The sequence below is a fragment of the Sus scrofa genome, chromosome 15 (genome assembly GCF_054392235.1).
Source record: "Sus scrofa isolate SSC_HxYL_T2T_F1_AM1 chromosome 15, Sscrofa_HxYL_maternal_Yorkshire_Landrace_v2.0, whole genome shotgun sequence".
Lineage (NCBI taxonomy): Eukaryota > Metazoa > Chordata > Mammalia > Artiodactyla > Suidae > Sus > Sus scrofa.
In genome coordinates this window covers 85,835,355-85,849,607 of record NC_139397.1, presented here as the reverse complement: position 1 = coordinate 85,849,607, position 14,253 = coordinate 85,835,355, and the positions used below count along the sequence as shown (strand labels likewise).

General features: G+C 36.4%; 1 protein-coding gene across 12 annotated transcripts in view; it reads left to right on the top strand.

The window, feature by feature from the left end:
• The window catches only part of SLC38A11 (solute carrier family 38 member 11), a 144,548-nt gene that overhangs the window by 114,361 nt on the left and 15,934 nt on the right, over window positions 1-14,253 (top strand). For all 12 annotated transcript variants that reach the window (XR_014829490.1, XM_084999371.1, XM_084999369.1 and 9 more), the window contains 2 exons: window positions 11,140-11,210; window positions 11,898-12,059. Coding sequence is in view for 11 of the 12 variants with exons in the window: in XM_084999371.1 (XP_084855497.1) it covers window positions 11,140-11,210; window positions 11,898-12,059 (233 nt within the window). In the remaining variant the exon portion in view is untranslated. The remainder of the gene's footprint in view (window positions 1-11,139; window positions 11,211-11,897; window positions 12,060-14,253) is intronic.

Sequence of the window (14,253 nt, the reverse complement as noted above, 5' to 3'; positions counted from 1 at the left end):
AGATAATAAAAATGATCTTGGGACAATAAAAATTTCATACAAAAACATTCTCTGTCAAAGAAAATTTTGCTCCACTTCCATGCTAGCAAAATTTGCTAACTCATTTGCTAAAATACCATTTGACTCCAAGTTCTACAGCACTGCTAGAGCCAGTATTAAATTTCCTCAACTGATTGCTGACATGAAGCAACATATAGAACCATCAAGTGATTTGAGTCTGCATGAAAATAGAAAAAAAAAAAACAAAAAACCAAAAACAAAAACCCAGCTGCAAGGCAATATAGTCTCAGAGAAGGTTAGTACAAATCTCATGTTAATGGAGCTAGGGGAACAGCCTAGACTGCCCAATGTTAAGAATTCATTCCACTCATCATCAATTATTTTTTATAAATGGCCACATTTGTGAAGCTTGCCACCTGTCTGTTATTTTCAATTAGAAGCCAGACAGGTCTCTGGTGTAGATTAATAACCAAAGAGCAAAAAATAGAGTAGCCTGTTCTTTCAGCTAACAAGCATTTATTAAATGTCTGCTGATGCCAGTCACTCTTCTGGGTATTGAGGCTGTGAAGATGAAGAAAGCACAGTCCCTGACCTCATATTTATAGGTTGTGGAGGGGGAGAATAGACATTTAGTCTCAATACAATATTTAACAGAATTATGGCAAAGTGCTATGGAAATAGGAAGGGCCTTTAGCCCAATCTGGGCAGGCAGATAATATTTCAAGATAAGACAGTGTGAGATCTATTACTTTAAAAAAAAAAAAAAAAAAGTACCAGAATTTGTTGGGTCAAAACAGGAGAGGAGGGAGGCATCAGAAGTTACTGTTGGCAGAAGTGAGTGAGGCCCAGCAGTCTGATGTGTATAATGACCTAGTTTTAACATTAGGAGGGACTTGGAGAGAAGGGACACTGCCATTGGCTAGGAGAACTATCAAATAAAATAAGGGGGCCTCCCTTGAGAATTTCAAAAATTCTATCTTGCTTTTATGTTTCTCCAAAAGTTTTTTTTTTCCTTTTTTTTTTTTTACAGCTATGCCTGCAGCATATGGAAGTTCCCAGGCTAGGGGTTGAATAGGAGCCTCTGCCACAGCCACTGCAATGTGGGATCCAAGCCAAGTCTGAGACCTACACCACAGCTCACAGCAATGCAGGACCCTTAACCCAACTGAGCAAGGCCAGGGATCAAACCAGCATCCTCGTGGACACTGTCAGGTTCTTAACCTGCTGAACCACAGAGGGAACTATATTTTTTAATCATAATTTTAACAATGGTCATGTCTCCATATTAGCTTTTGAAAAACTGCCAAATATGATGCCTCCCTAACCTACTGACCTATGCTCTCCCATCACCACCATCAGTACAGCTTATATGTGGATTTTTTTTTCCCCTAGTGGTAAATACTATAGTACTACACCATCACAGTTGGTTGAATCTATGGATGAGGAACTCAGGGAGGGTCAACTATAAATTATCCTCAGATTTTCCACTGCTCTGAGTGTCAGTGCCCCAACTGTATTGCTCAAGGGTTGCTGTAATTATTTGAAGCTTACATTTGAAATTACATTTATTTTAATGTAAATCTTGAGGACTTACATTTAAAAACGAAAAGTTTTGATGTTAAAGTGATACCCCAGGAAGAATTTTCCAGAACAGCTGTATTTATTCATATAGACCACAGTTGTCTATAGAGCAGACTCAGAAGTGAGCTGGGAGCAAGGAAATGGCAGAGAGTTGTCAGCTGATGGCAAACATGCAGATCTGCTTATGTCATTAATAGCTTATGGTGGGACAGGAAATGTGAAGCTTTTGTGTGCCAGCCAGGGCACTTAACTCCCGGATGTATCTGGCTGAAAAGGTTAATATGTAAAGCTCTCTTAACAAAAATACAGGCTCTGCCTAAATTGTATGACTTGGAAAGTGGCTGTGTTTAGTCAAAAGAGTTTGGGCAGGTATGACGGAGACATGTGACACCCAATCCTCCTGATCAGAGGTCTGCTGTTCTGGTGATCAGAATAAATCCCCCTGAGGCTTGTTTTCTCCAGTCTTTGAAGACTGGAGATGTATTTGGTAAGACTTGGCTTACTACTGCTCTGCCTTATTACTGTTCAGCTTTTGTAAAGATAAAGGAAAGTCTGGATTAGTACGTCATAATCACCTAAAGTCCATAGTTTACATTAGAGCTCACCCTTGGTACCATACAATTCTGTAGGTTTGGACAAATGTATAATGACATGTATCCATCATTACATTATCATGCAGTATATTTTTATTGTTCTAAAAATCTTGTGTGTTTTCCCTGTTCATCCCTTCTTTCCACCTCTAACCCCTGGAGACTATTGATCTTTTTGCTCTCTGTAGTTTTGCCTTTTCCAGAATGAAATGTAGTTGAAATCATACTGTATATAGTCTTTTCAGATTGACTGCTTGCACTTAGTAATATGCATTTTAGCTTCATTCATGTCTTTTCATGACTTGATAGCTGATCTCTTTTTAGTATAGAGTAATATTCTATCATCTGGATATACCAGAGATTACTTATCCATTCACCTTACTAAAGGATATCTTTGTTGCTTCCAAGCTTTGGCAGTTATGAATAAAGCCACTATAAACATCCCTGTGGCAGGTTTTTGTGTTGAACATGTGTTTTCAAATTCTTTGGGTGAATGCCAGGCGGTGTGATTGATGGACCCTATGATTAGAGTATGTTTAGTTTTATAAAAAATCATCAAACTCTCCTCCAAAGTGGCTAGACCAATCTGCATGCTCACTGGAAATGAATGAAAGTTCCTGTTGCTCTACAGCCTCACCAACATTTAGAGTTGTCAGTGTTCTATATTTTGGCCATTCTAATTGGTGTACTTTTTTTTTTTTTCTTTCAAAGTGTGCAGTGGTATCTCAGTGCTGTTTTAATTTGCATTTCCCTAGTGACATATGGTGTGGTACATCTTTTCACGTGCCTATTTGCTCTCAGATATCTTCTTTGGTGAGGTCTGTTAGGTATCAGTGGATCTTGGCCATTTTCAAATAGGGTTGTTTGTGTTCTTGTTGAGTTTTAAGTGTTCTTTGTATATTTTGGAAATAATGAGTCCTTCATGAGTTGCATGTTTTTTAAATATTTTCTCCTACTTAAGCTTTTGATTTTGATTATTTTTGTTACTCCTTTTCCAAAGACTCAAACATAAGATAATCTCCCAACTTTATTATTTTTCCTGGAGACCTCAGAGCCTTTGTCCTCTGCTCCTCTGTAGATAGAGTGATTTATCAGTTTGTTGCCCTACTGTCACTCTAGGACTTCCTTTCACCTCTTTTTTGTGTTAGACATCTTATATCCAGGTTCTCAGATCTTTCTTTTTTCTTTATTTTCTCCTTTAGCTAGAGTGTCCTGAGTACCTTTCTGGTGTCTCCAAACTCACAGGACTATGTCTTTGTAACTTTCTCTGTTCTCAGCAGTTACCTTGTAAGCATCTACTTCCCTTTTTTCAAAATATCTTCTCTACTGATGTCTCTTCTTCCATCTTCCCCTCCCCTGTGGATTTAGCTCCCTTTTAAAGTCCTTTAGGAATATCCTGGTGAGATCAGAGGAGAGAAAGAAGATAAATTATGTGTCCTATCCACCATGTTTGTTTGGATGTCCAAGTTTAACAATTGATTTTTTAAATTTGCCTGCAGACTTAAGTACAAATGCAAATATTTTATTTAAAATGTATTTTCCTCCTTAGGGAAGTTATTTTGTTGTTTGTGGGGACTTGCACTATGCCATGAAATATAGCAAACAGTGCACAGAAGGAAGATGGTGTGAGAACCCTTTTTTAAAATTTATCCAATTATGGATTATCTAGTCCCCTTCTTTACTCTTAGTTTACAGCCTCCATTACTCTCTATTTGATGTAGAGATCAGGAAGAGAAAAGAATAAGTGCTACCTGTTTTAGCACTTAATTGAAAGCTTTGAGAAGAGATGCATATGAAAAATAATGACTAATATATGATTTCTACCTTGTTTTGCTAGATATTTGTTTATTTAGCACCCAAAATTAGGAATTGATTGATTATTACTGCCTGTTATTTATATATTTAGTGAAATTTACTGCATCTTTAATTTCCTAAAAATCATGAGATTAATTTTCCATTGCTTCCAAAGACTGTTAAACACACACACACATATACACACCTCAAGATTTTATATGGAAAGACCATTTCACCTTATTAAAACAAGATATAGGACCTCCAAATTATTCCTTAAAGTGAAATTCTAAGTTTTCTGATCAAGTAAGGTAGCTTCTGTATCTCTATATGAAGGTAATGTTCAGTGTTCAACAGATGAACTTACATGTCCCTGTACTTATATTTAACAATGTAAAGGTGTTCTTTCATAGTATTTCCTCATGGTGAAATACAAAAGAAAAATATTTTTATTGGCTCAGATTCAATCCCTAGCCCAAGAACTTCTAGATGCCACAGGTGCAGCCATTAAAAAAAAAGAATAGAAAGAGTATGAATACAATGATGAAGATTGTATTTCATGTACTTGCAGGTCCTTACTCCTAGACCAAGACATGTATTGCTAATTTAGTAGTAACATGAGGAAAGGGGAAAAGAGCTGAAGAAGGTTCCATCCAACACTGATTGTCCACCAAACACCACACTATTTCATTCGTTTTCTCATATACCTTTTGTCAGATATGTAAAATAGAAATTCTAATTTTTTTCTTTTCTTTTTAGGGTCGCATCTGTGGCATATGGAAGTTCCCTGTTGAATCAGAGCTACAGCTGCTGACCTACACCACAGCCACAGCAATGCAGGATCCGAGCTGTGTCTGTGACTTATACCACAGCTCAAGGCAACGCCGGATCCTTTAACCCACTGAGCAAGGTCAGAGATCAAATCTACATCCTCATGGATACTGGTTGGGCTTGTTAAGCCTGAGCCACAACGGGAACTTCCTAACTTTAAAATATTTCTATATTTCTGTTCTATAGCAAGGAAAACTGAGACCAGTATCATTAAGTAATTTGCCCAAAGTCACCCTGCTAGCATATTGTAAAGTTAAAATTTAAATGCAAGTCTGTCTGACATCAAAGCTTCTTCTTTTTTCCTCTTTAATCTTGTATTGTACATGTTGTTTCTTCACAATGGAAATTAAGAGCATTATCGTTCTAGTTGTCCCTTATTGATAATATTAACCACAGTTTTACCTAGAGCCAGCAAATAATCACATTAAATGAAAGAAGCAGGTAGGAGCCAAATGGGGGTAAAGAGCTGGTTTATTTATCAGTAGGTAACCTTAACACTTGCTGAAGAGATGCTATCTGCTCCAGAGGACTAATTTCGGAACTGTTGGCTTCCACTGCAAACTCTAGATACACACCAATAAATGCGATAGGTTTCGGTGCCTCAGGGAAGTTAACTTCAACGAAGCTAATGGAGCAATCTAAAACAAGAAGAAATCAGAAGAGTAGTTCTTACTTTGGGGTTTCTTCAAAAGAAAATTGGCCTCTCTTTGTACAAAAGAAGCACTTCTGAAGAATTCTATGTTAATTAATACATTTGATTTTGAAAAATCATTTGAAAACCATTTCCCATTTAGAGGTTATTTATTGTGAATTATTCTTCAAAATTAAAAAAAAAAGGGAAAGTGCTCATCTTATAATTTAATCATTTTATAATAAAAGATTAAGTTTTTACTTGATTCATATTTTATATTTCAATATGACTACTGTGTACTATGTTTTCCCCATATGTCTCTATTCATAATGGCAGTTTTGACTTGCTTCTTCCAGTTATTTTTTTTTGCTTTTTTCTTCTTTTTCATTTTTTTTTTTTTGTGTGTGCAAATTCTCATATAGCCATGGTTCTTTATAAGTTAACAAAGTATTCTTTTGGTTTTTGTTACACTTATCTCCTCTATTCTTCTACTTGCCTCTCAGAAAGTCCATAGTAAATAGTAATAAATAGTAGCTGAAACTTACGGCATAAGGTACACTACAGGAAAAATGAAACCTCTTTAGGTAATTTCTTCAACTCTTCCAGACCATTAGAAGATGATTAGGTTTTCTACAACAAAAATTACCTGTATGACTACTTTTAGATCTGTGTTGTCCAATGCAGTAGCAGCCAGACACACATGACTAGTGTTTCTTTGGCAGATGGGTCATTTCGAGCTGTAAACAATGAAGACCCCCAAAGACTCAGAAAGTACCTTTGACCTTCCTCGATGCCTAGAAGAATTTAGTAAGAGGCCTGTTCCTGGAATAGAGCTATCACCAGAGACACTTGGGTGTGGTGGAGAAACTCCAGGGGCTAGAGATCAGAGTCCACTAAGTGTCAGCAAACATTTGTTTACCAAACATTTACTTTTCCATCTCCATGTGAATTGACTTCCTCCCTTGTAAAGTCCCAAACTGCTACCCCCAACATTCTCTTTTGTTTTTAGCTCAAGACAAGTTAAGGTGAGGGCTTTTACCAGTTGAGTTACACAATTTTCTGGAAGTCTCTTCCATGTATACAGGTCATTGAACTTTTTTTTTTATTTTTCTCCTCTTAATCTGTCTTATGTCAGTTTAATTCTTAGACCAGCTAGAAGAACATAGAATAGAGGAAAATTTCTTCCTCCCAGACACACTATTGTACCATGATATTCTAGATTATGATGTAGAAAAAAAATATTTGACCTCTTTGTCTTTCTCTGTAGTATTCCCAGTGATCATAACAGTGATTGCCACATTGGTAGTGTTCAGCAAAAATCTGTTGAAAATTTAATGAATTGAATAAGTGGAGAGCAGGAAGAATGAAATTTTAATTAGAGACTATATGGAAATTTAAGGTTAAAAATTAAGTACAGATCCATAAAGATCTCATGTAGAAAATATTGTATGATTATGTAAAGTTCAGGAACCAGTTAATTAGGCTAAATCTTTTTGAAATGATTTTCTGTATTTTGTTCCAATCTCTATCAGCAAGACTGCCATATTTAAAAGTTAATTTATTTCTCTTTCCCTGGAGGTAAGCAATTACATTGCTTATTCTTATGCTGGATTCATATCTTTTTTCCCAGACATAACTGTTATCCTTAAGTTGGTTTGAATCATTCCTGTTCATGCTTTTATACTTATACTATACACTTATGTATAGGCAATAATGTGTAGTATTGATTAGAATGTTGTAAAATATACATAAATACTCACTGTAGTAAAAAAAAAAAAAAGTGCATTCTCTAATATAACTCACTATTTTCCCCTCAGTATTGTATTCCGTATATTTCCATTTTGATACAATTAGCATCTGGTGATTCTTTTTAATTACAGCACACAATCTGATGATTGTTTCACATTTTACTTATGGATTTATTTATCAATTCTATTGCTGGACACTGAGGTTGTTTCCAAAGTTTGGCTATTATAAACAATGCAACTGTGAATATCCTTATCCATTTCTCTTTGTGCACTTCCCTAGCTTACAAACTCTGAGTCCCTTCAACTTTCTATTGCTGGACACAGAGGTTGTTTCCAAAGTTTGGCTATTATAAACAATGCAACTGTGAATATCCTTATCCATTTCTCTTTGTGCACTTCCCTTGCTTACAAACTCTGAGTCCCTTCAACTTTACTAGATATTGCCAGAATCTTTTCCAAAGTGTTTTACTGTTTACAATTCCTTCCATAATAATTGTATCTTTTCTAATAACTTCTCAACATTGCCATTATTGAATTTGGTGTGAAATGTTTCTTTTATTGTATTTCATTTGAGTTTCTCTAATTATTAAGAAGGAAGAGCAACTTATAGTATATTTTTGGCCATTCTCATTTCCTTTTCTAGCAATTAACTGTTGATTATTGCTCTTTTTTTTATTTGCAGCATTTAATATATACTGGATAATAACCCTTTCTAGGTTATGTGCAAGACAAATCTCAACTCCCAATTTTTAGCTTTTCCTTATTTTTTAACTTCAACTATGGATTATTATATTATACATATTGTATTTATCTTCCATTGATTTCACAAGGTTTATCAATTTTTACCTTTATGATTTTTGCTTTTATAGGTTTTAAAAAATTCTCTCCTCCACCAATATTATATTTTAGTCTGAAATTAAATATTAACTTGAAGATAACTGACATCTACATGATATTGAGTCTTCCCATTCATAAATATGGAAATGGTATATCTCTCCATTTATTTGTCTTTCAAAAAATTGTCATGCATTAATAGTATGCATATCATTTTTAAATATTTAGTGTTTTTGTTGCCACTGCCACTTAGAAAACATTTTAATTGGTTATTTATGTACATCAACTCTAATTGATTTATATGTATTGAGCTTGTATCCAGTGACGTTGCTGAATGCTCTTAATAAGTCCGATAGCTTGTCAGTAGATTCCCCTGAATTTTCTCTATACATAATTATATTGTGTCCAAATAATTTATCACTTTCCAGTGATTACATATCTTATCACTAAGCCTTATTGCATTAGCTAGGAATTTCAATAATGTATTCTGGGAGCAGTGATAGTGAACATCTTTAGGTTCTGCCTTTAATTGCAATAATATTTCTAACTTTTCGCCTTCAAATATATCATTAGCTATAGGTTTTGGTAGATATTCCTTATGAGGTTGTAATAGCTTGCTTAGCATGCTTGTCAAGATAAATACTGGATTATAGGCTTTTCCCCATATTTTGAAATGGTCATAAGCCCTTTTCCTCCATTAATCTGTTATAAATTATACTAATAGATTTTTCTATTATCGAACTACTCTTTCATAATAGGAAAAACTCTTTTAGTTATAATTTTTTGCATTTGATGATATTTCATTTTCTATTTTAGCATCTATATTCTAAAGTCAGAGCAGTCTATAATAGATTGGAAAGCCATATTCAGTGCTCTTTCCTTCTCTTTACACATTTTTTTTCCTATTGTAACATATTGTTGGTATTTTCCATCTTGTAAAATCAGCATCATTAAGATGAACACAGAAAATCCAAAATTATCTGTAGGTACTATTTCATACTCCATCTTACCTGGGAATATCAAGGAACCATATGGACCAGGAAAAAAATTTTTCAACATAAATAAAAGAATAAAAATGAAAATAAAACTCCTATCTTTTCATTACTAATATAAGCATTAAAAAGGAGGGCACCACCACAATCTGTACTGAAGGGAAAAAATGAATATTATTCATATGCAAATACCCTAAAAGGGAAAGTAGGTAATTTAAAACATACTAGAAAGTTAAAAAGCTTCAAGCTTCTACAATTGTTAATGCTACCTTTAAAAAAAAAAAAAAAAAGTTTAAGGATTGAGGACAAGATTTGTATTTTTCCATATTAACATTGGAATTTGACGGGTATGCTACTATGGGTAATGTTCATTGCGATAAGAGTAGTGGAGGCAGCAGGTGGCAGCAGCTCCCACTCAAAAAACTATGGGAATATGAACAAGCCTTGTTAACAGCAGGAGGCCTCTCTTGTAGGCTTATTCAGTTCCTTTGCGTCTGTAACTGTTCATTTCAAATATGGAAAGAAATGATAAAAGACATAAATCCCACTTTGACAAAACAAATGAGACTTTTTTGTGTCTACACTGAGAATGAAGAGCAGCTTAAGAAATAGATAGGTTTACACCAATCCTTTCTTCCCTGTCTCCCTCTTCTATCTTCATATGTCATATGTTTGGGTCTCGCTCAAGCCTTTACTTTTCAGAGAAGCTGGCCATACTTTTGGACATTTTGCTACCTTCTGTTACTTAACACTGGATAATATAATATCAATACATAAGCAGATAATACTAGTGACCATTTATTGAACCCTTACTCTATGCTCGATTCTATTCCAAAGTTTGACAATTTTTTTTCATTTAATTTACACAATAACTCAATGAATTAGGTACTATTATTATTATCCCCATTTTATAGATATTGAAACTGAAACACAGAAAAGTTAAATAATTAGCCTTAGAGCACACAGCTAGTAAGTGGATGGGGCCAGAAGACCAACACAGAAGCTGTCTGAACTTGGAGCCTCTATTCTTCACAATTACTCAAGGAAACCCATCCCTGTCTATAGACAGGTTGGCAAATATTTTAATTCCACTAAGATAGAGGGTTATTCAAGCCATTTAAAGTGTATGTATTTCCAAAACCTGTTTGAGAAGTGTATCCACAGATGGGAATTTGAGGCGACTGACAGTTCAGTACGGAAAAGAGGGACAGACCATAGAGACAAATCTCAACTTCTTTACTTCTTATTTGCAGAAGCTTTACAAGATATGTCACCACCCAGAGCTTGACTTTCCTAATGCATTAAATGGGTGATAATAATACTTAAGTGCTGTTGTGAAGAGTGAGATAGCATAGGATATTTCCTGGAACATAGTTAAATACCTCTTCAATTAATATTAGTTCAAGTCCACCTTCTCAATAAAGTGTAGTGCCAATTGCATTTAGTTAGGTTGGGCCTGGAAGAATGAATTAAAGAAAAATAAAGGGCAGCATTGATTATTTGAGGAAGAACATTGCATTATTAATTTTTGTCTCTCCCTTAATGAGTATCTCAAATGGTAAGTGTATAACAAATGTTTGTTGTTATCAACAAATCAATAAGCAAATAAAGTCACAAAATTAAGTAGTCAGTTTTAAATATGTACAACTAGAGTCTTTCCAAGTATTTGGCATGCATTTTGGAGGACTGGGATTAACAGATAACGTCGATATTCCTGATATTTTAATTTATAATTAAAAAAGATTCAAAAGGGGTCCCTTATTAACTTTTTTTTTTTTTTTTGTCTTTTTTAGGGCCACACCTGTGGCATAGGGAAGTTTTCTGGCAAGGGGTCCAACTGGAGCTACAGCTACCTGCCTATACCACAGCCCCAGAAACACCCAACTGGAGCTATGTCTGTGACCTACACCACAGTTCAGGGCAATGCCGGATACCCGACCCACTGAGCAAGGCCAGGGATGGAATCCACATCTTCATGGATACTATATGGGTTCGTTACCCCCGAGCCACAACAGGAACTCCCCTTATTAATTTCTAACCTAAAGGTATTCAATTCATATTGCGCATCATTTATTGTTCTCTTATGTGCTTATACTTGCATTTGTTTAATCATTCATCAAGTTAACTGATTTTTCTTCTAGACCAAAAACAGAAGATGCCTGGATATTTGCAAAGCCCAATGCCATTCAGGCTGTTGGTGTGATGTCATTTGGTGAGTACATGGTTTCAAAGGCCTTTTCTCAATATGGAGCCTTCTGCACAATAAAAAAAAAAGTACTTATGTTTCATATTTGTGTCTGGAAAGCAGATGTCCTAAGTTTCATACTTCCTATTAGCAGCATATGATCTGATTTGTGCCAACATAAAACTAGGCTCAAACTTTCCTCACTCATCACTAAAATTTGCTTCAATTTGGACAAGTCTCTTTCTCATGCAAAGAATTCATTAAAGTCTTGTTTCTTAACTTGAAATCTATCAAGTGTTATGGAGTTCTTCAAAACCTTGCACACAATGTGTTATGAATTGGCCAGTGATGTCTAAAGCAATTCCGTTGTATCCCAGATGGGAAGGGAAGCCCTAGACTGAAAATATGGTGGTGTTTAGATTTCCTTTAAGATTAGAAAGGCCACTAGGAAATGGAAAATAGGAGAGGAAGTTGGATAGGCCTGGTTTATATCAAGAGTGACATGAAGAGATCACATAAGCCTAATGTGAGTGAAATTTTTCATTCCTTCAGCTATTAGGAAGATTATTTCTGACATATCTAGTAAATTAGCATATTTGAATTTCAGTTCATTCTTATTTCAAAGTAGCATACATCTCTGAATTTTCAGAAGTAAAAAGAGAACCTTGGTGCTTGCTTTAAATAATGCTTTTTTCTTTTTTTCTTGTATTGCAGCATTTATTTGCCACCATAACTGCTTCTTAGTTTATGGTTCTTTGGAAGAACCCACAGTAACTAAGTGGTCCCACATCATCCATGTGTCCACATCGATTTCTGTATTTATCAGTATTCTCTTTGCTACATGTGGATACCTGACATTTACTGGCTTCACCCAAGGTAAAATGAGAGATTTGGTCTTGCTATAGTTTCGTGTTCATGTGGAGTGGTGCTTTCACTTCTCACTTTAAGTACAATTATACCCAATATTCTACTTCAAAGTAGAACTCCTTCCCTCCTCTACATTCCTGCTTCTCCTAATTTTCCTGATTTTCTCCTTTTTGAACTGCTAAGCTTTTTTCTGTAGTCCATTCTCTCTCCTTTCACACTTTCACTTCAAAGCACAAGAATTCTGGCTTTCCTCTCTACTAGTCCACTGCAGTTTCACCATCAAAGACACTAATGCCCTCCCACTCTTCAAAGCTAACAGTCTTCTTCTTGGTTCTGAGTCTCATGGACCTCTCTGAATCCCTTAACAGTTCTGAACATTCTTGCTTTCCTCTTGCAGGGAAAAAAGCACTACCATACCATCATTCACTCCCTTGATTTTTTTTTTTTTTTTTTTTTTTTGTCTCTGAGTGATTTGTCTTGTCTTTGCTTTCTCCTCTCCCCTCTCCTCTACCCCCATTAACTGGCTCTGGCAAGTGGGCTTCTTTTCTCTTAACAAATTCTCTGGAGATTTTCATTGTTTCAACTCCAGTCCAGATTGTTCTTTTCATCTCCAGCCACTTGCCTGCAGACATTTCTACTTAGTCGTTCCACTCTTGCCTTAACACAAAACATCATCTTTCCCACAAAACCAGTCCCTTCCCTCCATGCTCCCACTCTCACCCCACTGCCCCACACTGAGTTTATTTCTTTTTCTACTGTTCATTCAGCCCAGCAACTGAGTGGTCATCTCTTTTACGTCCTTGACCCTTACCTTCACTCACCTATGTAGTGTGATAGGGTATTCTGACAGTCTGCTAAGTGCTGTGATTCATGCATTTCACAGCTTTTGCAGGTCTATTTTCTCATTTGACCTTCAGACAACCCCAAGAAAGTAAGTGGAATAACTAGTTTTACCCCCTGCTTAAAACACAAAGAGGTGAAGTAACTTGCCCAAGCTGGCTGGTGACAAACAGATCTTCTAACTTGCAGCCTCATTTTCTTTCTGTTTCACCTTGCTGTCTACCTCATTTTGGTCACATATGACCCATTAAAAACTGTCTCTTAGCCTCTAGTTCTTCTTAGCTTACTTTCCAAATGACATTGAGGTACTCTTGTATTGGCAATGCATTGTTCCAAATGGAGGTTACAGGTGCCTGTGATTATAGGGAGAGCTTTCTCAAGAAATAAAGATGGCTTCAAAAAGAGTGATAAATAACATAATTCCAGTGCCATCAAAAGTACAATACAGGGAGTTCCCATTGTGGTTCAGTGGAAATGAATCTGACTAGCGTCCATGAGGATGCGGGTTCCATCTCTGGCCTTACTCAGTGGGTTAAGGATCTGGCGTTGCTGTGAGCTGTGGTGTAGGCTGCAGACATGGCTCGGATCTAGCGTTGCTGTGGCTGTGATGGAGGCCTGTGGCTACAGCTCTGATTAGACCCCTCGCCTAGGTACCTCTGTATGCCGCAGGTGCAGCCCTAAAAAGACAAAAAAGACACACGCACACACACACACACACACAATACAATACAGAATTTCCCATTGTGGCTCAGCAGTAACGAACCCAACTAATATCCATGAGGGTTAGATCCATGCGGGTTAGATCCCTGTCCTTGCTCAGTGGGTTAAGGATCCCATGTTACCCTGAGGGGTGGTGTAGGTCACAGACACAGCTCAGATTCTGTGTTGCTGTGGCTGTGGTATAGGCTGGCAGCTGCAGCTCTTATTCAATCCTTAGCCCAGGAACTTCCATATGCCACAGGTGTGGCCCTAAGAAAATATATATATATATATATATACGAATATGATACATGTGTGTGCTATTTGAGGCCAGTAATGAAGTGACTTTGAAAGTCTTGACAAGGAGTTCCTGTTGTGTCTCAGTGGTTAACAAATCCGACTAGGAACCATGAGGTTGCAGGTTTGATCCCTGGCCTTGCTCAGTGGGTTAAGGATCCAGCATTGCCATAGGCTGTGGTGTAGGCTGGCAGCTGCAGCTCTCCGATTAGACCCTAGCCTGGGAACCTCCATGTGCCGTACGTGCGGCCCTGAAAAGCCAAAAAAAAAAAAAGTCTTGATAAAAACTGTTTCCGGGAGTTCCCATTGTGGCACAGTGGAAACAAATTCAACTAGAAACCATGAGGTTGCATGTTTGACCCTTGTC